Here is a 27889-nt window from a genome sequence, read left to right as displayed (position 1 = left end):
GATGAAAACCAGGAGAAGAACAAGACCTAAGAACAAAATTACACGGCAGCAAGTATAATGCAAGTAACCTGTTTGAAGTAGGACTCAAACAGGAGTACCTCGTTTCAATGGCGTATAAGTTTTCAGTAGTGAGGCGAAGCAAAAGCCTTAATGCCGCAGTTGTTCCAAGTATAGATAAAGAGCTCTCATTGTTCTGATATCCATCTCCTGGAGAAGTGGGTCACCAACATGCACATTCCGCGTACCTCCAGGGAACATTTGGTGATCCTTGGTTTGGACCAATGCGGGCCGACGAGGCTCCCTGCGGATACTCATAGATTCCAAATTGGGGTTGAGCCAATTAACCTTGATAACAGGCCAATAAAGCCACAATTTTCAGAAAGAGCGACTGCGGCGCTAAGGCTAGAGACCTCAATGGCTCAGAGCAACCCATACCTATTAGAAAAATGGTGTCTGATTCTCATTGTCGTCAGATCTGACTGGTCAGGAGTGAGGCGCCATGGTTGACACAGCAAACAAAGAAAAACCTGGAGTGGGAGATAAAGAAGGTGAGGATAACAGCGGTTTCATGGATGAGGATGACGTACTGTGAAAGGATGGGAAGCGCTGCAAGAGATGTTCATGGAAGGAAGGATGGAAGCAGGGAAGGACACGGTCGGCATGGTGGGACTTATAACTGGAGAGAGCATGATGGTCAAGGGGGGAGCCAAAAAAGGCTCCCTCCGCAGCGACTGCAGCGAGAGCGTCTATTAGGGTTATTAGGGGTTAGATGATGTTGAACGAAATAGCAACAAAAGTCCCATTTGAGACTAGCGTCAAGGAACATGAAACCCGTGGCCTGGCGTGGAGGGAAAGCCCGTGGCCGTGGGAATACGCTTACTTGATGCCAAGACGGGAGTTGGTTAGCAGGACTCGTTAAAACGGCCACTGAAGTAGCCTTTTTCGGCCGCCAGCTAACCGTCACATCAGTAAATGGAGTATAGGAAAAGAAAGTAGGATATAAATAACACACTTGATTGCTAACAATCGACTAAGGATATCCGTACAAAAAAAAAAAAAAAAATCATCAATACATATAGCTATTCCGACGCCTCTATACCATTTTCATTTTTTATGTTAATCACCGTTGCTTTTTCAAGGTCTTGCGAAAGGCTTCCTCCTGCTTAACCACTTCCATGGGTAGAGCCCGGCCGACACCAAACAGGACGAATGGCGCCCACTTCCACCGGAAGGGGTTGACCAAGATCACAAACAGGAACCAGTAGATGAGCTCTGAGTAGGTGAAGAAGTCAAATGCACCTGTCGGGGAGAACCGCTTCATAAGTCGAGTCCAGTCAATCCAGGTCTTCATACGCCCCTCTGTCGGTTGCGACAACGGATCAACCAAGAACATCAAAAGGAACCGAGTATAAATGCCAATATGCATATTGCCCACGGTGCCAATGGCATCGACGTAGGTGCTGTTGTTGGCACAGATGCTGGTGTACTTGGGCGGGAAGACCTGGAGATACCAGCTGGGCGGTCCATAGGGCTCTTCGAAGACTTCTTCTGGCAAGAACGAAAGCGAAGGACGCTTGAAACCCGTGGCCAAGATGATTGCATCACCCGTTACGACCGATTCGCGGCCAGGTCCGCCCTTGGGAACACCTTGGGTACGATGGTTGAAGAGAATTCCATCTTCCTGGACCTGGACAATATCACCACGGAGCCAGCGCGTGTGACCATCTCGGATCGAATCGAACAGCTCCGAGTTGGCCATGGGCGTCTGCGTAAAGAGACCTCCGGACGGGGCAATGTCCTGCATGTCACGGTAGAACAGCTTGTGCAACAACCATTCGGGAATCCAGGAGAAGGTGGTTTCCTGTCCAAAGATGTTCATGGCCAACAACGACTGTACAAAAAAGTTTCGCGGGATCACCCACTTGTCCGAACGGGACAGGACATCGATCTCGCGGGCACCCGACTTGGCAGCATACTCGAGTGCCTCAATGGCACTGGCACCACCGCCAACCACGAGCACTTTTTTGCCTTTGACGTGCTTGCCATCGAGATCGGACGAGTGGTACAGGCCGCCTTTGAATTTGCTTTGGTCGGGGAGAGTCGGCATCTTGGGGTCACCACAAACACCCACCGTGGCTAGAATGCCATCGAAACGGCCGTATTCCTTTTCATTGTCGTTGATGATCCATTTCCCATCCTTTCCTTGTTTCACAGAGGTCACCTTGGTGTCGAACACGGTCCGCTTCTGCAGGCCATAGCGCTTCCACACCCCGACGATCTGGTCGCGGATTTCCTGTTGCGTCGGATAGGCGGTATCATATCGCACGGAAGGATGGAACCGGTACATCAGACTGTGAATCTGGAGCGAGGATGTCGAGTTCACTCTCTGCGTGGAGGTCAGCATCCGTTTTTACTATGAGATACAGAAATAACATACACTCCAGATACCACCGAGACCCTTCTCCTTGGAGCGACTCTCGAAGAGCTGCACATCAAAACCATGACCGACACAATGAGCAGCAGACGAGACTCCTGTTAGACCAGCACCGATGACGGCAACACGCTTCTTGGGAAGACTGGTGGCAGGCGAAGTCGGCGGTGGAGGAACAGGGGCAAAGACCCAATTGAGTACAGTCTGGAAGATGACATAGGCGAAACTAAAGATCTCCAGAAATGGATACTTGATGAGGGCCGAGAGAGACCACTGGCCCTGCCGCGAGGACATGGCTGTCGATGTCAATGGCTAATTGGTAATTCAATTGGTGTCTCTCAGTATGGGAAAGGTAAACGAAGACTGAGAGAAGAATATGTAGAGTAGAGAGTAGAGAGTAAGAAAGATGAGACAAGAGAAAGTGGACGAAAGCGTTCTTTTCCTTTTAAGGCAAGCGGAAGGTGTGACGTCACCATGGATCCGGCTTGACGCCATGTGAATCTCGGCGCAAAACAGGATCGATTCTTATCATTTTTTTTTTTCACATGAATTCAATCAATGCCCTGATTTCTTCTTGTCACAGGGGTACATACCAGGGTACAGGGGTACTCGCAACTAGCACGCCCACTAACTACGTACTTATCGTAGAGTCGTTGCCGTATCTGTAATTGTTATGCCCTAAATGTCGGGGACTACAAAGTACATATCTTCGTTTACACGTCAGTGCTCAATTCTCGCAGATCGCCTAGCTCTGTCACTACACTCCTCCTTCTCTTCTTTAGTTTAACAGATCAAGCCAACCATGTCTAGTCTGGTTACAGACATATTATCTCGGCTCCCGGACTTCCATCTAATCAAAAAGTACGGAGTAGAGAGGATCATGAATAGTTCGCTGCATTAACAGTCGAGCCTTCTTCGTATAATTTGCTGCAAAAGCCCTCATACATCATATCATCTCTCCCCAATGGATACATAGGCTCATAGCGAATGTTTCGTGATATCTGATTGCGATCTCCGGATTCTGGAAGGCGGTCTTCTAGGCGGGGACACAAAAGCGGCAGAACCCCCAATGGCCTCGACTTTTCTCCATCTCCTTTGGCACCGCGTCTACTCCAACTGACACTACTGTGCACGGCATATTGCTCTCGATCTTACATCTACAGTATTCGATGAATATGCAGTGCACAACATGCTAAATTCTCATTCGTGTCTCTATAATTAAGCCCCTCCGACCTGGGACGGTCTCCAATCCTACAGTCGCATCTCCGCAGCCAGATATCCGTCACAATGGCGACGCCAGGAAGCTCCGTCTTGGATCGATTCCTGTGTAGTATCGCAGATCTCGTTCGACAACGCGATGGTGCCAAATTGCAGGACTTTCTCCAACTCGAACCGCCGCTGTCCGATATCTACCAGCAAATGGTCGTCGAGCTACGCCAACGATATCCGGCGGAATCCCCACAGAAAGACGCCGAATTACTGCGACGATGCGAAAGCCTTGTACCGCGCTCCAGGGAGAGCAGCTCATGGATCGCCTTTCCCACCTTCATAAAACTCTACTTTACCTTTCTTCGCGATGTGAACGTCGAGAACCTCCTCGAAACCTATAATTTGCTCAAGGGACTGCTCAAGTAAGTTTCATCGATACTCCCCACCATCGCGATTGTTCTGACGAGTCATGCCTCTATAGTCAATGTGTCCTAGCGCTAGGTGACAGCCAAATGGGTGTCATCGTTCTACCCACCGTCCTCTACCTGTGCAAAGTCCTCGCAAAACTGGCCATGGGGTTGGATCGTCGACCCGACTTGATTGCACATTTATTACGTCTCGAGGGCCGGTCTAATCAAGATGAGAGTGTGGAGAAAGTGACATTGGTGGAAAAATCGGCCAACGTGGTCCGCGAGGCCTTCATCAAGTGTCTCACTGACCGCAGCGGCACCCCAGGAGTGCAGGGAAAACCTGAAGGACGGCGCATCGGGATCTATCTTATGGCCAACTTGTGTTTGAAACTTCTTTTCCAGGTATTTACCCGTCTGCATGAGGTTGAAGAGCTTATGAACTGACCTGACCACGATATAGTGCGGCAAGCTTCGCAATGCAGAACAGATGTTTGCCAGTATCAGCGCTCAATCCCCTCCTTTGACTTACTTCCCTGCATCGCAGCGAGTCACCTACCTCCACTACCTCGGACGATATCTCTTCTCAAATAACCTCTTCTATCCTGCGCAGATTGCCTTGCAGGCCGCATACGACCAGTGCCACCGTCAAGCATTACAGCAGAAACGAGTTATTCTTACCCATCTCATTCCGTGCAATATCATCATGGGCCGTTTCCCCTCCAGGCAGCTGCTGCAGCGCCCAGAGGCCCAGGGACTGGCGGAGAGGTTTGTGCCCATCTGCCAACTGATTGCCCAGGGCGATTATATTGCCTTTCGGGAACACCTTGCCTTTGACTCGCCGGCAAACGAATGGTTTGCTCGGAAAGGCATTCTTCTGGCATTGCGCAATCGCTGCGAAATCATAGTATGGCGGTCCCTGGCACGCAAGGTGTTCATCCATGGAGGCTTTCTTGGGGACCCTGCAGCTCAACGCAGTCCGCCACCCTACCTCTACTTGAAGAAGCTCGAAACAGCTGTCAGGTGGCTTCAGTCGCGACACGTGCAATCATCGCTCGGTGCGATCAGCTTTATTCCACCCAGTCGAGCATTGGATGCCAAAGCGGGCGAAAACACGGCTGGGTCGCAGATTATCTACAAGGCGCCGGACCCAGATTTTGCCGACTCCCATGACCCGGACACAAGCGGCACCGATCGCATCGTGTCTTCGAAATATGACGATTACCTAGCCCCGGATACTTGCTTCGATGCGTTGGGGCAGTTACAAAAGAACCCCGCTCACACCTTGACGGACGGGGACCCGAATGCCGATTACAGTCAGCATGAACTGGATCCATATGCCGATCGGACTGCATTGGATCCGGAGGACGAAGCTCGAGGAAAACCGACACCGATGATGCGGGAAATCGAGTCCATCCTGGCGTCGTTGTTGACCCAAGGTCTCCTGCGTGGATATCTCACTCATGGCAACCCGCGGTTCGCCATCCCCGGAGCCCGTATGCGGGGCGCAATACCCACAGGATTTCCGAATGTGTGGCAAACCATATATGCTCGCGAGAGCGAGGATGACAACGTGCCTGGGTGGGTGAAACCGCCAAAACCCGCCGCGGCGCCTGTTGGCTCCGGCGGAGGGGGTCGTGTGGTGAATCTATCGGGTGCGCGACCCGTAGGGATTCAGTAGCGTGTACATGTAATTTCCAGTATTTACTAGCATTTCTTAGCATCAAAAGATACCATGGCGTTTGATATCTGCAATTGAGTTTATCTTATCGATCTGATAGATCTTGGCATGACATCATCCAGGCAACACTGTAGTTAAGCGATACAACTTAAACGCGCAACCTCATCTTGACCTCACGTCTTACTCCTTGTGGTATAATCTGCGCTATGGAGCATCACAATACAGCTGTCAAGGCAATTGCCTCCGAGGTCGAGCGCTTCCACCAGCTCCAACGACCGTTCCGCATCTACCATGGCTCAACCAACAGCACGCGCCAATCCCAGCATGGTCCGGATAATACCATCTCGACTGCGGACCTGACTCATGTTCTGGATGTCAACACGACCACTCAGACGGCTCTCGTCGAGCCCAATGTCCCAATGGACGCCCTCGCCCAGGCCACCGCGGCGCATCACCTAGTCCCGCTGGTGGTCATGGAATTCCCCGGCATCACCGTGGGCGGGGGCTTCTCCGGAACGTCCGGAGAAAGCAGCTCATTCCGCCACGGGTTCTTCGACGCGACAGTAAACTGGATTGAATTTATCCTCCCAAACGGCGAGATCACCCGGGCTTCGAAGACCGACCGGACGGATCTGTTCTGGGGCGCTGCGTCGGCATTCGGTACTTTGGGCGTGGTGACCATGCTCGAGGTGCAGCTGCGCCCCGCCAAGCCGTTCATAGAGCTGCGCTACCATTCCACCTCGAGTATGGACGAGGCCATGCATGTGTTCCGGACGGTCACAAACGACCCTAGCACCGAGTACCTGGACGGTATTGTCTACGCGCGGGACCATGTCGTCGTCTGCGCGGGGAAACTAGTCGACGTCCCTCATACAGCACCAGTACGTCTCACTAGACCATGGGATGAATGGTACTATTTACGTGCCCAGAACCGTAGTCACCAGTCCTCAGGTCCAACACTAGACCAAGCTGCAGTCGACTACATCCCCCTCGCCGACTACCTCTTCCGCTACGACCGTGGGGCATTCTGGGTAGGCCGCTACGCGTACAGCTATTTCTTCGTCCCGTTCATTTACCTCACGCGTGTCTTGCTGGACTGGTTCATGCACACCCGGGTTATGTACCACGCCTTGCACGAAAGCGGCCACGCAAAACGGTACATCATCCAAGATGTGGCGGTGCCATACGCCGGCACGAGCGAATTCGTCGACTGGCTCGACAACAAGGAGAACTTCGGTGCGTACCCGATCTGGCTCTGTCCACTGAGACATGGTCCCGAGGTTATGGAGCGGTCTGTTTCTGCAGCTGAGAAAAGCACTGGATCCGAATTCGAAAAGAAGCCAAACGCAACCACGGACGATGATTACCTCATGAATTTTGGCTTATGGGCGCCCTCGCGCCATCCAAGTGACCGCTCTGCATTCCTAGCGCAGAACCGTCGTCTCGAACGGAAGGTTCTCGATCTGCAGGGGAAGAAGTGGTTGTATGCGCATGCGTACTACACCGAAGATGAGTTCTGGTCTATCTACGATAAGAAGCAGTATGACGCGTTGCGGGAGAAGTACCATGCGTCCTACCTGCCGGATCTGTATCAGAAGGTGCGTGTTGATTTGAGTCCGCAACAGGGGCCTCAGAATTGGGTCGATTGGGTGAAGAGCGTGGTTTGGGAGATTCGGCCTGTTAGTGGGCTATATGGGGTGTATAAAGCGTTCAGGGGAGGAGAGTATTTCATCCGAAAAAGCAAGACGGGGTGAATGCCGGTGGTATTTCTAGATGTACAAGAAAGTCTATACCATATCTATTCATAAGCCATATTGTTCATCACTGCCATCAAGAAATCAAATCTCCTCACTCCTCGATCACAATCCGTCCTTCTAGTCGTGGTGCAATTCCTTGCGTCCATGCGGGAGTGTACTCGAATTCACCCTCGCCGTGATTCAAGGCATCGAGCCGCGACGAGCGCAATCCCGTCTTCCGCATCCATTTGCGCAACACCTGACGCGCGAGTCTTAGTCGGTACTCTTCTTCCGCGGCAGATTGCGCCGGGAGTGTCACATAGTTGGTCATGGGTTGGGCCGTAGTCAAGATATCCGGATCGTCATCAGAGTCCGAGTCCATGACATCCTCTTCCGCTTCGGCCTCGGCTTCTGCGTCTTCTTCTATCGCCGCGATCTGGGGGAATCGACCATAGTAGTACGCTTTGCTGGTCCGCGACAGACCGGGGCGTTGCGGTTGTGCGGGTACCTTTTCTGAAACAGGTGATGGGCCTGCTGACGGAGGTTTCACCCGGCCGTTGCAGTGCAGTCCCTTGTGCACACCATCCCAGTGCCGAGCCATACTGTTACTCCAACGTTGCCACCGGCCCATTACCCTCAAACTCAAGAAGTATTGTCGGAGAATCGTGCTGAGGAGTACTCCGCTCTCCTCATCGACTATCTCCTCTACCTCACCCCCTTCAGACTGTGTCAGTAGCGACGCGAAGCCATCCTTGCCGCGGGACATGTATCCTCTCGTCGCCAGAACATACTTGCGGTCGTAGTCGATGGGTTTGCCGCCAATCTTGGCGAAGGTGACGCGCGATCCAGGTGGTGCAGATGGTTTAAACCCGAAAGAAATGTTGGACACTTGAGTGAATCGGCCTTCCATAGCAGGCAGCTGACTGACACCGTTCTCCAATGCTTCGAAGAGCGCATCGCCCTTGACACGCACTAAGACTACAGGGTCCTCAAATGGAAAGCAGTTCAGGATGTCCTTCAATCGTATGACTCCGGGCGGGTAGACCTGATCCCCGCGCATAGTGCCTCCGGCCATCATCGCACAGTCAGCAGCGTAGTAGTGGCGCATCAAGTCACAAACAAAGTTGCCCAAGTTGGATTCCTTTTGTCGAACCGTAGAGAACCGAGCATCTAGCGGACGAACCGTGAAGCCGATTGGTTTCTCCAATTTGGCTTTGAGGCTCGAGGTCAAACGCGCCACCAGGTTCACCGTAGCGGCATCCTCCGGGATTGCTCGGACCATATCACGTCGATCAATACTAAAGTCCCAAGAGCCATCCGACTTCCGCCATGCTTCGATATAGCTCAGCTGTTTGAAGTCGGTTCCGGATCGGAGAACGTGGGTTCCGTTGATAATCGAATGGGCGTAGAAATGGTCGTGGCCTCCCAAGATGATATCCACGGTTCCCGTAGGGAGGTTCTTGGCCAGTTTGTCGTCGTTCGGTTCTCGTTGATGTGTGACGGCCACGATCAGATCGGCGCCTTGTTCGCGGAGGCGGGGAGCAAGTTCGAGGGCAGTTTCGGTGGCAGATTTGTAGATGAGGTCAGGTGGGAGGGCGTTGATTGTTTCCAGCCTACAAGTGTCAGCTTCTGCATCCAGACAGTGCCACGAGGACTTACCATTCTCTCTCACCCAGTCCAAGCACACCGACCTTGAGCCCATTGGATGCAGTCAACATCACCGTCTGCTCACAATTGGCGATAGGCACACCCTCACCCAATGCTGGGTCGAGGACATTCGCCAGCAGCCAGGGAAACTTCCCTTGACTGCGCAGATGGCGGAATTGAGCGACACCAAAGTCAAGATCATGGTTCTATACCTCATCGCGGGACAATTGTCAGATTCTGGTCGACATCATACGACAACAAATTCCCTCGACGGAGTACATACGCCCATACATGCCACATCCGTCCCTGCCTTGTTCAGAAAAGGTATCATATGCCTGCCCTTAGTCACGGTACTCTCGATACTTGGATTGAAGGCATCGCCGGAGAAAAAGGTGAGGAGCCCAGGTTGATCGATGAAGCGGGGGTGGGAACGGTAGTAGTTGACGACGGATTGGAAGCGAGCGACACCACCGACGGGCTCTGCGGAACCGGACCTGAGAGGTTAGCATATGTCGTGTGTTCAGGTATGTGCAAGGGGCGTACTCGACGTGATAGACATCGTTGTAATGGAGAAGACGTAGATCCGGACTCCCGGTGCGCTGGGACGAGTGGGTGACGGACAGGCCGCCAGTCTCGAGAACGGACATCTGCAGGTTGAGTAAAGAAAGAGGGAAGCCAAAAAAATCTTTAAAGAGAGAATAGAAAAGAAGTTCAGTGAGCAGGAGAGAGTGTGTGGAAGAGAGTGAGGGAGAGCGAGGAAGAAGTCACAAGGTGCCCGATGAGGAAATCCGGGGAACCCCGCTACGCCTCAGGTATCAATACCGCCAGCCAATCACAGGTAGAATATTAGGCCTGTATAAAAGTACCACTACGAGGGCTTGAGACCAATTCTACAGATGCCAAAAGAATATAGTGAGTCGAATGAGTTGACTTCGTGCTCAAAATCAGCGAAACACGCTGTGACCGGAAGTGGTGGCCCTAAGCAATTCCCAACGCCTTGAAATGCATCCAATAAGCAGCAAAAACAGTTTGAGGTATCCTAAAAATCGCATCAAAATAAAGCAAAAAGAAACGCTGATTCGTACGTCAAGTTGCATGCCAAGCACCTCTGTCATACCCTCCGTTCGGTCACCGTCCAGCGCCGTTTGACATCGGTCCGATCGGTTTTTAACGGAGCACTACCCCAGAGGCCGCGTTGGGACGAAGTCCGTTGGGGAACTTGATTGTTCCCCCAACTCGTCGGTGCTTCTTCGGGCTTGTGCTCGACGCTCCCTTCCCCATCCGCGGATGGATTGGACACTACCGGACCACCAAAATTGGGCACAATGTCATCGGCGGAATCATCGCCGCTAGTCGAATTTGACCCCCAGAGACCTGATGCACCGCGTGGGGCGGTTGATGGCCGCCCGTTCGTCAACGGTTGTGAGCTGAGACCCGGTGTCGATGGTCCGATAATGAACTGCCCTTGCAATAGGGATGACCGGGACGTCGCCCGATGCCGGTAAGGCACCGACGGAGAAGACAAAGTGACTGGTGACGACAAGGTCGACGAACCACCCCGCGTTGGGTGCTTTGCCGGAGGACGGAGATGATCAACCGATGCGGCTAATTTCAGGTCATATGCCAGGAGGCGGGATGGATCGCTCACGGACCGATAACGGGGTTTCACGCCCGGCGTATCCTCAGAAGCGTCCTTGCGCACAGCCATGGTGAGAGATGCCGTGTTGAAATCCAGCAATACGGGCTCTCCTGTCAAAGCCCCAACCATGGCATTGCAGCCAGCGCCATGCGTGATCAGAACCAATACAGTGTCCACCGCGTCGTCGCCGTCATCTTCGTTCTTGTCGTTGTCTTTCTCGCAGCCGTCCAGCGGCTGTTGTGGATTCAACTGTGCGTTGCCATTGTCTTGATACCACTCGACCATGCTCTCCAAGCCGTTGCGAAAGCGCGAGTGCATGGCGCTCCATTCCTCGCCATAGTCACCGCCATCACCCCAGCTTTGCGGTGTGCGCATGCTATCCCACTGATAGTCTACGTTGGCGCAGGCATTCCGGGCGTGCGTGACATATCCGGCGGGGATGGGATCCGAGGGAGCGATGGCATAACTTGGGGTGGGCGGCACATAGCTCCCGCTACTGTCATTGGGGATGGAGGAAAGGTTGGTATTGATCCTGCTGAGCATACCCTTGGGGCGAGTACTGTGGGCGGAGTTCAGGGCATCATAACTGTCGGCGCGAGATCTCTGACCTCTGGCAATGGTATTGGTCGGCGGAGGCCCTACTTCCCGGATGGGGGATGTAGGCGTGGAGGTGCTGCCCCAGCCCCCGGGAAAGTAGCCAGTCGGCGGTTTGTTGCTAATATCTGCTTGGGGAACCGTGCTGACGCTCCGTCGCAACAGTTCTGCTTTGGCGGCTCCGATGAGACGTTCGGAATTAGGAGGCGGCATGATGTCTTCGAAATAGTCGGGAGACAGCCACTCGCCAAGAAAGGCATCGACACGAAGGAGGGAGCGATGGACATCCGGAGTTGCATCAGCATTTCCACCCCGGTCGGTCGATGCGCCTGCAGGGTCGGATTCCGGGGATGGATGATACTGGCTGATGCCAGAGCTAACGGCGATCGCAGTCTGCACACATCGCAGGTACGGTGAAGTATGGATGATAACTCTGCGCTTCCGTCTGGATGAAGGCTGTGGCTGGGGAGACGATCGGGGGCTGCTGTCCGGGGAGACATTTGCGGAACTGCTATAGGACCGGGGCGAGCCAGTGGTGGTGATCAAAGGAGAATCATCTTGGGAGGTGAGCAGGTCAACGATGCGAGCCCCGAGGGCTCGAGACTGCATCCAGCCACCGTAGGAAAGGGGAGGGTCGTAGGGAGTCGGGGAGATGAGATGCCAGTTTTTGTCGGCGGCATCGAGGCGCGCGCCGTGTCTAGGGATTTCAAGTCAGCCACAGTCGTCATGTCTTCGAACACAACACTACAAACCTGGCGATGATTATGGTAGCCGGAGGGTTCCCCATGACTTTGAAGACAAAGACAGAACAAGAACAGATGAAGAAAGAAGATGAGGAGAAGAAGATCGGACTGTGAGGGGAAGCTCTTTTAGCCGGCGGGGTTTTTGGCGATGGCTACTATTGAGCACATGATTCAATCAGGAGACACAAACAGAGGCTCAGACAGAAGAGAGTAATACTGCATCCTCGGCTGGGTTCTCCTGGTCTTGTCCTGTTTGGGGTGGATTTGAAGCTATTCAGAGCTTTTGTTCGTTTCTTTTGCTACTTTTTTTCACCGGCGCATGTGATTGCTGAGTCAGTGTGTTCCTGAAGCGCAAGGCACAAAGCAAACAATCACAAACAATCATCTACTCTTTGCCCTTTGATTTCTTGTTTGGTTAGAATTAAGGCTCAATTGTCCACTTGAATGTCTGTAGTACTTCGGAGTATTCTCAGCTGATAAGCTTAATCTTCACATCGGGTATTCTGTACTCCGTATCTCGTCATACCACTCAGTAAATCCGCATATCCGCTCTGCATAGCATAGCTAACGACGGTTTCCGGGAAAATCAAGCCAGTGTCTGGTTCTTCCGAAGACTTATCCAATGCTTCTATCAAAATAAGCTATTGTCGTTGTTGATAACAAGCTCACTCTGATTCCGACGGATCTGTCTCTCATCCGACGGACCATCCTGCATAGCATCACAACCAGTGGCAACCGCAAAGCTATTATGGGTATTCAGCCACTATTATATATTGCCTATAGATCCGTCGTTATGGCTCGATTATTATTTTTAGCCTTAAGGATTTACCTTGCAGTCAATCATGTCCGAGTCATTGGATCCTCAGAGTCAGCACGATGACCCCGAAGCCCTCACCCGCGAAAAGACCTCGTAATCCTCCATTGCTCCCCCGAAAACGCTCTGGAGGGAGATTCCTTTCGTCATGGTGGTGGCCATGGCCCAATTCATGACCCAGGTTGGTCTCTGCATGTCAATTGCCCCGGTCTATCGCATCGCCCACAGCTTCAATACCTCCAACTTGGGGGAGCTTAGCTGGTTCGCGGCCGCATACAGCTTGACTGTGGGCACTTTCATTCTCGTCGCAGGTCGATTTGGCGATGTCTATGGTCACAAGCTCATGTTCATTATCGGGTTTGCCTGGTTCGGGCTGTGGTCACTCCTGGCTGGGTTCAGTGTTTGGTCCGGTCAAACCTTTTTCGACTGCTGCCGGGCCCTTCAGGGCATTGGTCCGGCCATACTCTTGCCCAATGCGCTGGCCATCTTGGGTCGAACTTATCCTCCTGGTCCACGAAAGGGGATGGTGTTTTGCTTCTTCGGAGCAACCGCACCAAACGGGTTTATTGTTGGGGGTGTCTTCTCGTCCCTGCTAGCCCAGAAGGTCTGGTGGCCCTGGGCCTACTGGATCATGGCGATTGTGTGCTTTCTTTTGGCTTTCCTTGGTATCATGATCATTCCGCAAGAGTCACGGCCCAAGTTCACCGATGATCTTTCACCCTGGATCCGACTAGACCTCTTGGGCGCGGCTACCGGCATCTCAGCCCTAGTGCTGATTAACTTCGCCTGGAATCAAGCGGCTCTGGTCGGTTGGCCAACGCCATACACCTATGTTCTACTCATCGTTGGCTTCATCCTACTCGCCATCTTTGGTCTCATCGAACGCACCGCGAAATGCCCCCTCCTACCCCGGTCCATCTTCACAGGCGACCTAGCCTGGGTGTTAGGCTGCATAGCCGCAGGCTGGTCCAGTTTCGGCATCGTTATCTACTACTTCTTTCAATTCATGGAAGTTATCAAGGGCGATAGTCCTCTGCTCGCCACGACGAAATGGGTGGCCGCAGGGCCATCCGGTGCCATCGCAGCCCTGGTTACCGGTTTCTTACTCGGTCGTACTCCTCCAAGCGTCATCATGTTCTGTGCCATGCTTGCTTTCACAGCAGGTTTAACTATCTTCGCCACGGTCCCGGTTCATCAGACCTTTTGGGCGCAGGCTTTCGTCACATCGTTGATCACTTCTTGGGGGATGTAAGTTTACTTCGTTTCTGCCCTAATTGACGACATGCTAACGAACCAGGGACATGTCTTTCCCGTCCGGGACTCTTATTCTCAGTAACGCCATGCCTCGCGAGCATCAAGGTCTGGCCGGTTCACTCGTCAGCACTACCGTCAACTACTCTATTTCACTTGGACTGGGATTTGCCGGGACCGTGGAGTCTAATGTTAATAATGGGGGTCGTGTTGTACTCTGAGGATTCCGTGGCGCTTTATATCTTGGAATTGGTCTGGCAGGACTGGGCGTAGTCGTGTCTATTTGCTTTATGATCGTGTCTTGGCGACGATACCGGAGGGAGTCTGGTCGTTCGTAGACTTTCGGTTTAAAATAGAAATCCGTATGCAGTAAAATATGTACATATCTAATATCCTAATTGATACTCAGTATCTGCTATAAGCATGTTCAATCATTTCGCCTCTCCCCATCCACCACCTCCAGCACTCATAACCACCAACCGATCATGCGTCTGGACAGGCACCGTATTCTTCCCTCCAATATTCACCTGTCGCTCCTCGCCCGTTTCCCTATCCCTCGACACCCACAGGTTCAACCCAGCCTGTGCATCCTCACCACCTTCCAATCCATACGGGCGGTGTACCCGTCGCTCAGACAGAATTGAGACCTGCATCGGCGCGAGGAACTCAATCGCCCGAACCACACCGTCACCACCGGGATGCGTGCCCTTACCACCCGAGCCAGCACGGAGGGTGAACTGCCGGAGCAGGGTGGGATACCGTTTCTCGAGAATCTCAGGGTCCGTAATGCGCGTGTTGGTCATGTGCACATGCACACCCGACTCACCGTCCCAGGTTGGTCCGGCGCCGCTGCCACCTGCGATGGTCTCGTAGTATCCGAAACCGGGGATCTCCTTTCCGGTGTCAGGGTCGGTGCGCTTGTTGGTGCCGAAGGTCAAGTTGTTGCAGCATCCCTGCGACGCGGCGCAGGCGCGGAATGCCTTGAGGACCACGTCCGTGATACGCTGCGAGGTCACCACGTTTCCTCCAACCACGGCAGCTGTCTTCGTTGGGGAAAGGATACTGGGCGATGGTACGTGGATGTCAATAGGCGTCAGGCATCCTTGGTTCAAGGGGACGTCTGCGTTGATCAAGCAGCGCAGACAGTAAATAATGGCGGAGTGGGTGATGGCAATCGGTGCATTCCAGCCTCCGTACACTTCTGGGCCGGTGCCAGTGAAGTCGAACACGGCGGATCCGTCCTCTCCGTTGATTGTGACCTTCAGACGGATAGGCGTTCCGTCGTCCATGTAGTCCACTGCCTCCAACGGTTCTCCGTCAAATTTCTCATGCAGGCCCTTGAGAAGATTCCGAACGGCGGTCTCAGCAGTAGCCTGAATGGCGTACATGTACTTCTGCACTGTTTCCACGCCGTACTCAGTGAACAGACTCTGGATCAGAGAGATGCCACGGGTGTTCGCGGCGATCTGCGCCTTCAAATCGGAGATGTTGTCGTTGAGGCATCGCGCTCCGGAGCAGCCTTCGTACTGCGCCGGCTTGTGCACCAGGAGTTCCACCATGCGGTCTTCGTCGAACACGCCGTTGCTGACGACCTTGTCGCCTTCGATGGTTGCTCCTTCTTGCCAGAGCTCGGTGGACTTGGGTGGCATCGAACCGGGGAGAATACCACCTATGTCTGCGTGGTGGCCACGGGAGGCCACGTAGAACATGATCTCGCTGCCTCCGGGACGGTCAAAGACTGGTGTAATAACCTGCACATGTTAGCCGCTGACCAATTACGAAAGAGGGGAGACGACTTACAGTAATATCAGGCAAATGAGTACCACCACTGCTTGGGTGATTGGCAACCAGGACATCGCCGTCCTTTAAGTTACCCAGCCACTTCTGGTGCTGGAAGCGAACGGCGAATTGCATAGATCCCAAATGCACAGGAACGTGTGGCGCGTTCGCCACGAGGCCACCATCCGGCGAGAACAACGCGCAAGAGAAATCAAGTCGCTCCTTGATGTTGGTCGACACAGAAGTCTTCTGCAACGTACGACCCATCTGCTCAGCGATGGACATGAATCGGTGTCCGAAGATACTGAGACGGATGGGGTCAATCTGGGAGGTCAGGCTGCCGGCATCCACAGAGCCCTTGTCGGTCTCTTTCAAATCGATAACAATGCACGTCTCGAGGATATTGGCAACAGCACCGGGGACCACAACGATGGTTTGGGTCTTGTCGATAATAACCGCAGGGCCGTGCACACGGGCGTTCTTGTCGAGCTTGTCGAGGAGATAGACAGGAGTATCGATTCGGCCGTGGCCGTCGAAGTAGGCCTTGGTGGTGTTGTCCGGCGCGCCAGTCACATCTTGGATACTAGCTTCTCTCAGCTGCACCAGCGGGCTCTTCTCTGTTCGGACCTTGGAAGCAGCGGTCGTCCGCACACGGATGTCGTCAACAAGCACAGGACGCTCCGAGTTGAAATTGAATTCGCGGCGATGACGAGTGCGGAATTGCTCCAGGAAGTCTACAGACTCGTCCTCGGACTTCAGAATCATCAGACTGGTATCCGAACCTTCGTATCGCATGTTGAGGTACAGCTCGTGTCGGACCTGATCCTCCGCGAAGCCCTGGGTCTTCATGTCCTCGGTGGCCGCCTTGGAGATGTCTTCAAACTGTTTCTGCAAGCTTGATTTCGACGACAGGTAGTCCGTGGAAACTGGCTCCTGCGACTCCTTGACCACCTCGGCCAGAGCCAGGCCGTACGCAGACAGGACAGACGAATACTTGTGGATGATGATGCGAGAGATACCCAGCGACGCAGCAACAGTGCATGCGTGCTGACCACCAGCGCCTCCGAAACAAGCCAAATGATGCGATGTCGTTTCGAAGCCGCGAGCTTGTGTGAGGTTGCGAATCGGTCGAGCCATCGACTCGTCGGCCACCTCCAAGAATCCTTGCGCCACCTCCTCCGGGCTATACTCGGGCATTTCCTTTTCTCGTCGCTCGGTGTTGATCTTCTGCGTCAATTCGTTGAACAACTTGGCGGTTACTCCGGTGTCGAGCGGCTGGTCTTCGCTAGGTCCGAAAATGTGGGGGAAATATTTGGGCATTAGTCGGCCAAGGAAGAGGTTGGCATCGGTCACGGTCAACGGGCCTCCTTTGCGATAGCATGCTGGACCAGGGTGAGCACTGGCAGACTCGGGACCGACGTAAAACAGGCCGTTGCGCCATGTCAGAATCGAACCACCACCGGCAGCGACTGTGTTGATGTCAAGCTGGGGCGATTGAATGAGGACTCCGGCGACCTTGGAGCCAAACACGTGCTCGAGGTTACCGTCAAATCTCGACACATCCGTGGATGTTCCTCCCATATCAAATCCAATAACTGGGGTCTTCTCTGTCTGATCGTAACTGGTAGCAGCAAATCCAACGACACCGGCAGCCGGTCCTGACAAGATAGCCTTGAGGCCACTGAATCTGCGGAAGTCAACCAGTCCACCGTCGGACTGCATGAACTCGAATCTGCATTGTTGCTGGTTCTCCAGGCCGCCTTCGAAACTGGACGAGATGGAATCGATGTAGGTTTTGATCACGGGCGTCAGATATGCATCGGCGGTGGCGGACATGCCTCGAGGAACAACCTTGATCATGGGCTGCAGCTTGGAGGACAAGGTGACAGAGAAGCCCATGCTCTCGGCCAACTCTCCTATCCGGCACTCATGTTCGGGGTATGCAAACGAATGGACCAAAGCCACAGAAAGAGACTGGTAACCCTCCTTCTTCAACCGCTCAAGTTCGCTCTTAACCTGGTCAATATCCAACTCCTGCACCACACGGAACTTGTCTCCCGTGACTCCCTGGACGACGCGGGCATTCGTGAAGCAGTCCTTATCAGCAGATGGATGGCAGGGAACCACACGCTCGTTGACCTCGACCACGCCCTCGGGAAGCACACCCGGTCTGGACACTGACAAATCGAAGATATTCGGACGCGATTGATCACCGATCTTCAGCAGATCCCGAAAGCCCTTGGTGGTGAAGAGCACGGAGCGGGCTCCTTTGCGTTCGAGCAGGGCATTTGTCGCGACAGTCGTTCCCATGCGCAGACAACCGATGTTATCCAGCTCCAATGGCTTGCCACGGGGATGAGGTCTGCCGGTCACCAGTTCGAGAATTTGACGAACACCTTCCGTCGGGGCATCCTGATAGTGCCCGGGGTCGACGGAGAGCAACTTCAAGATAATGTCCGGACGACCAGGGACAATTGCGTGGACGTCGGTGAAGGTACCACCGCGATCGATGGAGATGGTGATTTTCCCGGGTTCTGCCATGGTTGATTTGTCTATGGAAAAACTGGGGGAGAGAAGAAAAGAGAAGAGGAATAAGACGAGGGGCGCCGAGTTAATATAGGTACGTCACATCTGGGGAGGAAACAATAACCCCGGAAGAACCTCCTGATAACCCCAACTCCGACATACAGCCAGGGGAGTCATTCTGATACGCCTTTGGGCCTTCAGCGTCCCGAAATTACCGACAATCAGACCCTCTCGTCGTGCTTTCTCGTCTTTCCTCGCAATCGCTCTTCCCCTCGTTGCTTACGTGCCGGGCCGATGGTCGGCAGTATCGGGCCGACGATAAGATAACGATAGAGGGGTAGAGAGATAAGCAGGAACCGTGGACCTTTGCTCACTGGCCTATTGTAGAATTCGACTGCCACGGAGTACAAGCGAAGAGAGATAGAATCGTTACTGCTAAGGTGAGTCTGTGTCTTATATACTACTACTCCGTACATCGATATAATAATATGGAATTTCAGTTTGTTGGTGGTGGTGTTCAATTGGATCACCCAGGCAGTGCTATATATAACTAGTTCGTTGTATGCACTGTGTAGTGAATTGTAACTACCGTCGCAAAGTATTCTCAATCCAATCCGTGTCCATATCAATGTCAATTTGCCCAAGGACCCCATCCCATAACCCCGGGTCGTCGTTGATGTCGAAATTGAACGAGACATCATAGATAGATGGGAGATCCTGCTCTAGTGGCCATTCCATCGGCGTAACAATCGAAGTCTCAATCGGAGCGACAGGGGGACTCTGTGGCTGAGAGTTGGGTGTGACAGGTGCGGCGGTGGCTGGCTCCCCTGGCTTGGATGCCTTGGGTCCTATGGCGGATTGAAGTTCCAGGAGTAAGGAATGTCGGGACCGAAGATAGGTGTTCCCACGGTCAGCCATTCCACGCAGAAGATCCAATGCCATTTCCATTGTTCGAGAATTGGTTTCATTGTGTGGGAAGGCTGCGTTGACCATTACCAGCAAAAGGGCAGCGGAAAACGCGTACTCGCCATCCAAATAGCCATACGTTGCTAACAGAGTCAGTCAAAATCACTTAGAAATAGGCCACAGAGCAACATACCGATCAAGTTTTGCTTTGCAGCAGCATCCATGATTAAGGCAGTAGCACGAGCGGCTCTTATGCAGCTATCGATCACTGCTGCAGCATTCTGAGATAGTCCGTCTTTCCAATCTTCTGTTGCAGATTCTCGGGCCTCTGCATCCAGTCGACGTTGTATGACATAGAACACCAACGGCCTTGCAGTCATGTTGACACACGAGTAGAAATGCAAGCTGATCGACACGCATTCGCGACTGATAGGGGCGTCAAGATTAGAGAAGTCAATGCGAAGCTGGTCTGGCACGTGTCGCAACCAGTCGGATAGAGAATTGGTGATGCTCTGTACAGACGCCAATAAATTCGATCCGGAGCGAGGTTTTTTGCGGTAGATCTCTGTTCCACCTTAGTATGTGCCAGGTTCCTAAGTCGGTGCGTCTTTACCTTCTCCAATTCTGCCTAGGATCCTTGACAAATTGATATAATGCATAAGCACGACTGATGGCCACGGAACATCTACAGATGTTTCCTGTTCGACGTCAGCAACGGGATCTTGCGGTGTCCTCAGGGAGGCGTACTAGAGGTGGCCATGCAGTTCCAATATCTTCGTCATGAATTGTAATTGGATTTCCCGACTTGACAGAGAGTATTCTATCCGAGTCAGCTGGCGTCACACAACACATTTTCTGGATTCCACTGTGAGCATACCGATCCAAGCTGTAGACCGACCACCATGCTCGTCGACGGCGGTCTCGTTCGATTTGACTTATGGCTTGGTCAGAAACCTCCTGGTGAAGGCCCAATGAAATGGCCATTCGCAAGGCAAGACCGATCTGATTATCGTTAGTTTCCATTCATTTTAGCTACAGTCGGTCACCTACATAGAGAAATGCAGCATCGCGGCGATTGAGATTCTGCATATAATAGGCAACATAGCACAGAACGTCCACGAAGAAAATCGAGCCTTCTTCGTGGATATCCGGTAAAAAACGTAGGGCATACTTGAAATACTTGAAGCCCGGAGGGCCGTCATCACCGGACCACTGGTTCACAGAGTACATGAGCCCGAACGCAATGACCAGCAGGACCTGGCAGTACATCAAGCAGGAATCTCGATTCGAAAAGTCCGCAGGCTGATTGTAGACAATATCCAGTCTCTCTTCAAAGTCCTGCGGGTGAATCAACGAAAAAATGGCCCCGATGAACTTATACTGAACCCAGAAAAGGCGCTTAGCAAAGTCGTATGGTGGCAATTGAGGCAGCACCCGAGTCACAGAGCGACGCAGCGACGAAGGGTCGTCGTATAGTGGACGCACGTCCCAGGCGAGGTCGGTCGACGATGGATTCAAACGTTTGGCCAGGTGGGTGGCCGACGACGCCCCAACGAAGTCTGCCGCGCATCAGCTGTCATGACGATGATCAAGATAAGAAAGGAGTCATACGATGCTCTCCAGATCGATTAAGAAATAGATTGTCTGTTCCATCGTACCACCAATCATCTCGTTCGACGTTGGTGCTGTTAGTGATAGGCGTGGGCTGCGTTGAACCAGGGAGAGACGATGATGGCAGAATACTGGCAGTGAGATTGTCATCTATATAGATTTAATTAGCATACAATTCCTGGCTTATTGGGCAGACTCATACCTTGCTGTGGCGTATGTGCTTGAGATTGGAGTTGTCGCAAGTAACTGCTAAAGTCAGCCCCTTTGTCTGGGATTTCCCTTTTGGGCCACGCCGCAACTTCAACCTCACCTCTCCGGAACAGACACTCTCTTCTCGGCATCAGAATACACACACACATGGCCTGCTTCCTCACATGCTGGACAGGGCAATGGAGGAGTTCCGGCACAACGTGTTTTGCGGTTACGACATCGATTGCATCTGTTTATTTCTCGTCAGTTTTCCGTCCTCATTCTGCAGCACGAGCAAGCACATACGCCACCATCGACCGTCGCGCGCCAGGTCGAGCCTGCGAGCGTCGATGTAATAATGGATTCCGAGGCCTACTTTGCGCCATTTTGAGAAGACAAGCGAGTCTACCGCCGGGAGGAAGGCATTTCGCAGATTGTGGCGATGACAAGGTAAGCAATGACCGAACAAATTGAACCACTGGAGACTTCCAGAAGATACAAAAATGAAACAAAACTGATATGGATTGAGAATCTCAGATCTTGATAATACGCCCCTGTCGATATTTGTGAGATAAGCGGTTTTCTACCAACTTCGTCGAACAGCAGTAGCACAAACTCGACCGCTGCTGGTACGGAGCATTACCCCACAAACTCTGAGCCTCCCAGAACCGCCATTCGATCCAGAAAACGCTCTGTCCTCGAAGATCTCGGTTACTTGAGCTTCACGTCCATAACGACTGTCCGGGTCACTGGCAGACGGTCGCACCAATCAGTGTGCCTCTTATCAGTGCGGGAATCGGAGCGTTTCCGGTCCCCATTTCTGTTATGTACTCGATTGCGGACGTTCGGCGTTGATTGTTCCTGGCTCTCGTTCCCCAATAAATATGCTTTGGTCTGCCATTCTCCGCAGCTGTGTCAAGGGAAACAGCTCACGTTCGCAATTACTGTATCCGCACACCATGCGGAGGTGGGGGTGACAGCAGTCGCGGGCCAATTCATGTTTCTGGATGGAGAGAACATGAGCAATAACCAAAAGCTTGACAGTATTGGCCAGTCGCGAGAAGACATTGGGCCGGGACCGGACTGCAATTTAGTACTATGAACTCGTTTCTGTCGCGAAATAATGGAAGACTAGATTGCTTCCCCCGGGTCCCTCCGGTTTCTGTCGGGATATCGCGGTTGGCAGAAAAGGGGCCTGACAGGGAGCGAATATGCGAGCTTTTAACGCATACAGCTTACGGGTCTACCTGCAAGGTCGGCTGATACGAATGGACTACATAAGGTGGACGGCTAGCTCCATGTCTGTCTCGCGTATCTTTGACCACCATCATGCTTGTGTATGCGACAGTTGTGGTCCTGGTCTTGTCTATTCGCGTTCTCTACAACTACACCCGCTTATGGCCGATCCCAGGCCCAGTTTATGCTTGTGTTTCGGACCTCTGGCGAGGGTATGCTCGAGAGTCGCCCGACTATAGCCGTCGCGTGCGTAAACTGCACCAGAGGCACGGCCAGGTGGTTCGCATAGGGCCGAATGTGGTCAGTATCCCTGAACCCGAGGCCATTGCGCGGATTTATGGTAGCAGAGACCAAGAAAAGGTATTCAAAGTAAAAAGCAATGCTAGGAGCATGAACTGATGAGTAGCCTACATAGTCTATTCATGATTATCCTATCTCTGAGCGTGAACAAGCCATATCCAGCATTTGCATGTCGAACGATTTGGGAAATGTTTCCATAAGTGACGTCTTCTGTCGAAACACGAGTGCCTTGCGCTATGAGGGAATTGTCGATCATTCCGCCAGTGACCTGATCTCAGCCCTACAGAGGTATCGAATCCTAGAGATGACAGGGCCTCTTCAAGTATTCGCGTCGGAACTCGCGCACAAGGTATTGGCAAAGATGCCTTGGAGTGGGAAAGGAGTTGTTGGGACTGGACCTTCACCATCGACGGTAGAATATCTGACACTCTGGAGTCCTATCATGAGGTTGAAACGAGAACGCCAGGAGCTCTTCTCATGTGTGTCCACTCAGAAGTATTCCTGGACACCTCCCGGCTCCAATCCTGAGGGACGGAATGAAGAAGTGAACGAGATATCCAAGGATTACTTATCGGTTGTGACGGCTGGGATGAACACGATTTCAACAGCATTTGTTTCGATTTTCTCCTTGCTGTTGCGACACCCGGAGACAATGAGCCGGCTGACTGGAGAGATAGACGCGGCCTTCTACAATGAGCACCTATCAGAGATTCCTCGATGGGAAGAAGTGAGCAGACTGCGTTACCTGGATGCCGTTTTCAAAGAGTCGATACGCTGCCAGGCTACGACATCTAGCATTGAAGTATCAGTACCTGGAGACGGAAGCATAATTGCTGGAAATTATCTTCCAGCTGGAACAGTAATCGATTGGCAGCCTGACTCTTTCAAAATTGACGAAGGCATTTACGGGGAGGACGTGGAAAACTTTCAACCGGAACGCTGGCTTGTTGTGGATCAGCAGAAACGAAAGCGTATGGAGCAATGTCTATTAGCATTTTATATCAGCAGACGAACTTGCACGGCAGCCCGAGTGGTATTCTTAGAGTTGAAGAAGGTCATCGTTATGATTCTTCTACAATTTAACGTGAGTAATGATGTCCAGTTACCAGCCACAGGGACTAACGCGGCAACAGATGCAGCTCCTTGCGTCAGACGGACATTCTTCGGAGGAGCTGAGTCAAGACGCTGAATGCCTACCGCGTATGGTAGTTAGTCTCGCGCAGAGAGTGCATTAAGTCGTCGAAATCAGCAGTGGCCCATGTGAAAACGTCACATGCAACAACCACTCGAAAGAGCAAATCCTCGGGGCAGTCCGTGAAAACCGTTACCATGAAACGCTGGAGTATCCTTTGTGAAAGATTCGTTTTAAACGTCGCGATCGCTCTTGGCTACTGGTTCAGGTTAGCACTCACTCCAACCGCTACTAGCTACTGTGCTGAACTGATCTGTTGCAGTTATGATGAATTCATATTTACAAGTCTAACACATTAACCATGTGCAAATTATGTACAACTGCATAGCGTGATACCTCTATTCAAAATGTTCTGCTGCCATGCTTTCTACGAACTCTTCTCCAACTCGAGGAAAGCACGCGCAGAGTCAACAACGGTCTGCTCGAGGTCATGGTACTTGAGACCCAGAACCTTCTGAGACTTGGAGTTGTCGACGCCGTACAGCTCAACACCACCGAAACCCGAGCCAGGCTTGCCAACGGGCACGCGGTCCTTAATCTCAGGGATCTTCTCCCGCAGGACATCAACGAACTGCTGGTAGCTGAAGTTGCCGCCGGTGACAAAGAATCGCTGACCACCAGCCTCGGACAGCTGGTAGGCCTTCAAGTGAGCCTGAGCCACATCGCGCACATCCACCCACGACCAGAAAGCGTTGGCCGGAACAGGGTCAGTGGGCTTGGAGTTGGGCGACATCAACCGGTAGACATCGGCAGAGGAGGTGTTGAGTTTGGCGAGGTTGGTGGTAGCGTTGATGTTGGGGCCGTACACCATGGGAGGGCAGATGGTGGCCACATCGAACGAGGGCTTCTCCCGCTCGATGAAGTCCCAGGCCGCACGCTCTGCCAGGGTCTTGGCGGCAGTGTACGCAGCAGCTCCAGGGGTTTCCGTCTTAGCAGCCACTTCATAGGTCAGAGGGTTCCAGTCGGCCTCGGAATACACATGGCCCGGGCGGTTACCCTTGCCCAGGTCGATGATGGAGGCAAACGAGGAAGTGATGACAATGCGCTGCACCTCGGGGGCGTTCTTCTTCACGGCGTTGAGGAGGTTGTTGGTACCCTCGATAGCGGGGATGAGCAGATCGCGCTCGTTGTCCTCGACCTCGATCTGAAAGGGAGTTGCCGTGTGGATAACACCGCGAACGCCCTTGGCAGCCTCGTCGAATGCATGGGGCGCACCGATGTCCGGGACGATAGCGAAGCTGAGCTTGTCCGCATACTGAGGGAATGTGCGACGGACCTTCTCAGCGGTATCCTGAGAACGGACTGTTCCCCGAACGGCATAGCCAGTCTTGAGGAAGGCGTCGACAATGTGCGTGGCGACGAAGCCGGAGGCACCGGAGACAAGGACAGTTTCGGTAGACATTATGGCAGGTCTGTTATGTTGATATGAATGATATGAATAGGGCAATCAGAAGTCGATGGTAAAAGGCAATTGCTTTATCCATCATGCCGGGAACCTCTTTATTTAACACCAGCAACCATGGAGTTAACCGGTTATAAATTTGTCAGCGAAAAGACGGTGACTATGGTATTATGGAACCACGGCATTAGCGAGTCAAGTGGTTTGATTGAGTTGAGTTGATTATTCGGGAAACCGGCATCCCGACGCAAATCAATGAGATCATTCTCCGCCACTACGGGGGGTCTTCGGATAGATTATGGTACAGACGTGTGGGACTGGGCATAAGCCGATTACAATAGAACCCTATGGCGCTGATTAGGAAGCTTCCATAGATGGCGACCATAGTCTACGGAGTACGAAGAGTTCTGCAGATCCAGTATAGAATTGGCAATAACCAGAAATAATAATGTATTGAATTGGGAGAGCTTCTGGATAAAAGCCCTGCTAGAGAATGAAGCAGGGAAACTCCTGTACACTTCAGCAGCTCTCCTGACAAGGAGTTAGAGTTGTTACTATGCACTCCGTGCTCAAGTCTTGCCGCGGTGATGTGATCAAAGGGTCCCAGACATAATACCCTCGTTAACTAGATCCGACTATGTGTCATCGCAGTCCAAGGCGACGACAGCATTGGAAACCAACGTTGCAGTAGTAATCCACGTACTCCGCGCAGAGAATATCGCCATTACTGCCCTGCACAGAGTACCCCATGCTACGGGGCCCACATAACCCAAAACGGACTTAGCAGCACTGCCAATCGCATAGCGGTTGCTTATTTGCCCGTGTGGGCCACTCTTGGCAGAGACTGTCGAAAGAAGCGCGTGTTCGACGCACTTCGATGCTCTCCGGATCGAGTAAGCCATGTGGGCGAGTCTTGGCAGCAAGACATCGCTGTCATGAGAATGGTATGATCCCAACTAGTTAGTCCGGGTCGAATGGGAAACTAGTGGTTCGTACACCGCCGGTAATCATTCGTAACCCCTATAAGCAATCCTCTTCTCCCCACGTTGACGACGCCAGTAGTTTGTAGACCAAATCAACTCTGGACATCCTTTAATCAACCAGCTCCATTTTCGCAGGAACTGCTCAGTGACTTCCCAATTCCGCGGGTCCCAGGGATCTCCCCAAACAACCAGCATAGAATCCTTCTGCTGTGTGTTCCAGAATCCCATGAGATCCTCACACAGTTGGTATTCATCCAGCGCGTCTCCCAATTTGATCATGTTATCCCGCATTCGAGGCAAGGGGAACAGGTCTAACCACGGATGGTGTTCGACGCTTCGTTGCAGAGCGGTGGGCTGGAGGGAAACCGGCAGCATTGCGAGATCACGGACAAGGTGGGATTCTGAGTCTGAAGCGAGCGGCGAGAGAGCATCCTCATTCATCCATTCTTTCGATAACCCCAACACGGAGAGATTGTGGAAGAGAGCGCGAAAGATATTTCCCCTCACCAAGGTCAAGAGGTGATCCGCCTGAGGCGACCCGATGATATAACTTGTATAGGCGGTAAATTCAAACTTCTTAAGCAAGGTTTCGGTCTCGGAACTGATCAAGAAGCACTCCGGTCTCGAGCAGGACGATCCATCGTGTGTATGGTTCGGTGGCACAAAGGGGAGCAAAGCGGACTTGTTGGCCGAGGGAGATGGTGATGGCAGTCCATCATGTAGCGGGTTTTGCTTGTGTCTGAGTCCTGCATTGATACGCGCATAGTTCAGCAGCTGCATTAAACCACGATGGGGACTGTATGTACTTACGCCATGCGCGCTGATTCACTCGGTTCTGTCGCCTTCGTCGTTCGATTTTGTCAATGATTCCATGCCAATCATCGTCGCTGGGCGATGTCACGTCGGATGAGCTAGAGTCTGGTGGCATTGGCCGGATTCAATTGCAAAAGCAGAAGATAACATTTACTATGCCGGCAGTACAGAGTACAGGGGTATGTGTGCAGATCAAAGTGCTGCAAATGCATACCCTTGGCCTTTGTGGTTCCCGTTTGTTTTGTTTGCATAGTGGCACGTGAGCTTTCCCATCGGCTTTAAGGAACAAGTCCGATGTTTCCTCAAAATAACTCGATTGGCTCTGACATCTATGGCTGACAATCAAGTATACAGATGTCTACTTGATCCAAATGGATATCTTTCTGCTAGTATATTTTGGGTGTTGATGGGACTGGAGCTGAGTGGAGATATATATATATATATTCCCATACCCTATATACCAAGTACTCTGTACATGATGCAACGATATATATCGGAGAACTATGTATATAAAAAGATGCTATACCCTCTTTACAGGGAGACTATATGCTAGGCATAAGTTAAACTAAGAACCTACAGAGGCATAGAGCAAAAACGCTTTCTGATTGGCAATGGCACCCTCTCGGCTTTTGACTGAGGAAATTGATTGTAGGCCAAATATAATATTGCATTGGACCAAAATTATCATCTGCAGCCGGATCTATCAAGTAACACCGAGAAATAACAAGTCCACCAAGTAGTACATAGTAGTATGATGACAGAAACACCTATAGCACAAAAGACAAATGCGCTGGATCCCTATC

General features: G+C 52.3%; 11 protein-coding genes across 11 annotated transcripts; 4 read left to right on the top strand and 7 right to left on the bottom strand.

The window, feature by feature from the left end:
- Nucleotides 1–1046: 1046 nt before the first annotated feature.
- On the bottom strand, nt 1047–2808 carry ASPGLDRAFT_62357 (flavin-containing monooxygenase). Its single transcript, XM_022548526.1, has 2 exons — nt 2438–2808; nt 1047–2386 (listed from the first exon to the last, which is right to left on the bottom strand). Exons 1-2 carry the CDS (start codon nt 2723–2725, stop codon nt 1121–1123), a joined length of 1554 nt encoding a protein of 517 aa, XP_022395407.1. The 5' UTR covers nt 2726–2808; the 3' UTR covers nt 1047–1120.
- A 751-nt stretch (nt 2809–3559) lies between these two features.
- On the top strand, nt 3560–5848 carry ASPGLDRAFT_182186 (uncharacterized protein). Its single transcript, XM_022543017.1, has 3 exons — nt 3560–4062; nt 4122–4452; nt 4511–5848. Exons 1-3 carry the CDS (start codon nt 3719–3721, stop codon nt 5726–5728), a joined length of 1893 nt encoding a protein of 630 aa, XP_022395406.1. The 5' UTR covers nt 3560–3718; the 3' UTR covers nt 5729–5848.
- Nucleotides 5849–5899: 51 nt separating this feature from the next.
- On the top strand, nt 5900–7904 carry ASPGLDRAFT_1195508 (FAD-binding oxidoreductase). Its single transcript, XM_022540067.1, has one exon. It carries the CDS (start codon nt 5935–5937, stop codon nt 7480–7482), a length of 1548 nt encoding a protein of 515 aa, XP_022395405.1. The 5' UTR covers nt 5900–5934; the 3' UTR covers nt 7483–7904.
- ASPGLDRAFT_1195636 (putative 5'-nucleotidase) lies at nt 7530–10023 on the bottom strand. Its single transcript, XM_022540071.1, has 4 exons — nt 9655–10023; nt 9395–9605; nt 9124–9317; nt 7530–9077 (listed from the first exon to the last, which is right to left on the bottom strand). The coding sequence occupies exons 1-4, from the start codon at nt 9756–9758 to the stop codon at nt 7577–7579; spliced, it is 2010 nt and encodes a 669-aa protein (XP_022395404.1). The 5' UTR covers nt 9759–10023; the 3' UTR covers nt 7530–7576.
- ASPGLDRAFT_1195582 (uncharacterized protein) lies at nt 9796–12610 on the bottom strand. The gene is made up of 2 exons (XM_022540070.1): nt 12097–12610; nt 9796–12041 (listed from the first exon to the last, which is right to left on the bottom strand). Exons 1-2 carry the CDS (start codon nt 12129–12131, stop codon nt 10223–10225), a joined length of 1854 nt encoding a protein of 617 aa, XP_022395403.1. The 5' UTR covers nt 12132–12610; the 3' UTR covers nt 9796–10222.
- Nucleotides 12611–12929: 319 nt separating this feature from the next.
- Nucleotides 12930–14373, top strand: ASPGLDRAFT_70615 (MFS transporter; the record flags this gene model as incomplete). The annotated part of the gene is made up of 3 exons (XM_022549503.1): nt 12930–12997; nt 13034–14149; nt 14199–14373. The coding sequence occupies 3 exons, from the start codon at nt 12930–12932 to the stop codon at nt 14371–14373; spliced, it is 1359 nt and encodes a 452-aa protein (XP_022395402.1).
- A 210-nt stretch (nt 14374–14583) lies between these two features.
- On the bottom strand, nt 14584–18472 carry ASPGLDRAFT_40567 (5-oxoprolinase; the record flags this gene model as incomplete). Its single annotated transcript, XM_022545237.1, has 2 exons — nt 14584–15903; nt 15953–18472. The coding sequence occupies 2 exons, from the start codon at nt 18470–18472 to the stop codon at nt 14584–14586; spliced, it is 3840 nt and encodes a 1279-aa protein (XP_022395401.1).
- A 570-nt stretch (nt 18473–19042) lies between these two features.
- Nucleotides 19043–21549, bottom strand: ASPGLDRAFT_70613 (transcription factor domain-containing protein; the record flags this gene model as incomplete). Its single annotated transcript, XM_022549502.1, has 10 exons — nt 19043–19506; nt 19557–19928; nt 19977–20061; nt 20111–20183; nt 20241–20365; nt 20414–20922; nt 20975–21124; nt 21177–21220; nt 21285–21413; nt 21470–21549. The coding sequence occupies 10 exons, from the start codon at nt 21547–21549 to the stop codon at nt 19043–19045; spliced, it is 2031 nt and encodes a 676-aa protein (XP_022395400.1).
- Nucleotides 21550–22049: 500 nt separating this feature from the next.
- On the top strand, nt 22050–24293 carry ASPGLDRAFT_1195005 (putative cytochrome P450 monooxygenase). Its single transcript, XM_022540061.1, has 4 exons — nt 22050–22759; nt 22815–23783; nt 23833–24099; nt 24154–24293. Exons 1-3 carry the CDS (start codon nt 22493–22495, stop codon nt 23932–23934), a joined length of 1338 nt encoding a protein of 445 aa, XP_022395399.1. The 5' UTR covers nt 22050–22492; the 3' UTR covers nt 23935–24099; nt 24154–24293.
- On the bottom strand, nt 24259–25293 carry ASPGLDRAFT_30450 (SDR family oxidoreductase; the record flags this gene model as incomplete). The annotated part of the gene is made up of 1 exon (XM_022543951.1): nt 24259–25293. The coding sequence occupies one exon, from the start codon at nt 25291–25293 to the stop codon at nt 24259–24261; it is 1035 nt and encodes a 344-aa protein (XP_022395398.1).
- Nucleotides 25294–26297: 1004 nt separating this feature from the next.
- On the bottom strand, nt 26298–27201 carry ASPGLDRAFT_30449 (DUF3425 domain-containing protein; the record flags this gene model as incomplete). The annotated part of the gene is made up of 2 exons (XM_022543950.1): nt 26298–27019; nt 27084–27201. The coding sequence occupies 2 exons, from the start codon at nt 27199–27201 to the stop codon at nt 26298–26300; spliced, it is 840 nt and encodes a 279-aa protein (XP_022395397.1).
- Between the last annotated feature and the right edge of the window lie 688 nt (nt 27202–27889).

This window comes from Aspergillus glaucus (genome assembly GCF_001890805.1).
Source record: "Aspergillus glaucus CBS 516.65 unplaced genomic scaffold ASPGLscaffold_42, whole genome shotgun sequence".
Lineage (NCBI taxonomy): Eukaryota > Fungi > Ascomycota > Eurotiomycetes > Eurotiales > Aspergillaceae > Aspergillus > Aspergillus glaucus.
Note: the sequence above shows the minus strand (reverse complement) of the source record. Positions and strands in the feature narration are given on the sequence as shown.

What these genes read in the sequence shown, in the direction of transcription:
- ASPGLDRAFT_62357 (XM_022548526.1), bottom strand. Translation starts at nt 2,725, where the DNA reads ATGTCCTCGCGGCAGGGCCAGTGGTCTCTCTCGGCCCTCATCAAGTAT. An exon ending in GTCTCGGTGGTATCTGGAGT is followed by an intron (nt 2,387 to 2,437) that starts GTATGTTATTTC and finishes ACCTCCACGCAG; the next exon opens with AGAGTGAACTCGACATCCTC.
- ASPGLDRAFT_182186 (XM_022543017.1), top strand. Translation starts at nt 3,719, where the DNA reads ATGGCGACGCCAGGAAGCTCCGTCTTGGATCGATTCCTGTGTAGTATC. An exon ending in TTGCTCAAGGGACTGCTCAA is followed by an intron (nt 4,063 to 4,121) that starts GTAAGTTTCATC and finishes ATGCCTCTATAG; the next exon opens with TCAATGTGTCCTAGCGCTAG. An exon ending in GTTTGAAACTTCTTTTCCAG is followed by an intron (nt 4,453 to 4,510) that starts GTATTTACCCGT and finishes ACCACGATATAG; the next exon opens with TGCGGCAAGCTTCGCAATGC.
- ASPGLDRAFT_1195508 (XM_022540067.1), top strand. Translation starts at nt 5,935, where the DNA reads ATGGAGCATCACAATACAGCTGTCAAGGCAATTGCCTCCGAGGTCGAG.
- ASPGLDRAFT_1195636 (XM_022540071.1), bottom strand. Translation starts at nt 9,758, where the DNA reads ATGTCCGTTCTCGAGACTGGCGGCCTGTCCGTCACCCACTCGTCCCAG. An exon ending in AACGATGTCTATCACGTCGA is followed by an intron (nt 9,606 to 9,654) that starts GTACGCCCCTTG and finishes CTAACCTCTCAG; the next exon opens with GTCCGGTTCCGCAGAGCCCG. An exon ending in CGGATGTGGCATGTATGGGC is followed by an intron (nt 9,318 to 9,394) that starts GTATGTACTCCG and finishes GATGAGGTATAG; the next exon opens with AACCATGATCTTGACTTTGG.
- ASPGLDRAFT_1195582 (XM_022540070.1), bottom strand. Translation starts at nt 12,131, where the DNA reads ATGGGGAACCCTCCGGCTACCATAATCATCGCCAG. An exon ending in GCTACCATAATCATCGCCAG is followed by an intron (nt 12,042 to 12,096) that starts GTTTGTAGTGTT and finishes TGAAATCCCTAG; the next exon opens with ACACGGCGCGCGCCTCGATG.
- ASPGLDRAFT_1195005 (XM_022540061.1), top strand. Translation starts at nt 22,493, where the DNA reads ATGCTTGTGTATGCGACAGTTGTGGTCCTGGTCTTGTCTATTCGCGTT. An exon ending in GTAGCAGAGACCAAGAAAAG is followed by an intron (nt 22,760 to 22,814) that starts GTATTCAAAGTA and finishes TAGCCTACATAG; the next exon opens with TCTATTCATGATTATCCTAT. An exon ending in TGATTCTTCTACAATTTAAC is followed by an intron (nt 23,784 to 23,832) that starts GTGAGTAATGAT and finishes ACGCGGCAACAG; the next exon opens with ATGCAGCTCCTTGCGTCAGA.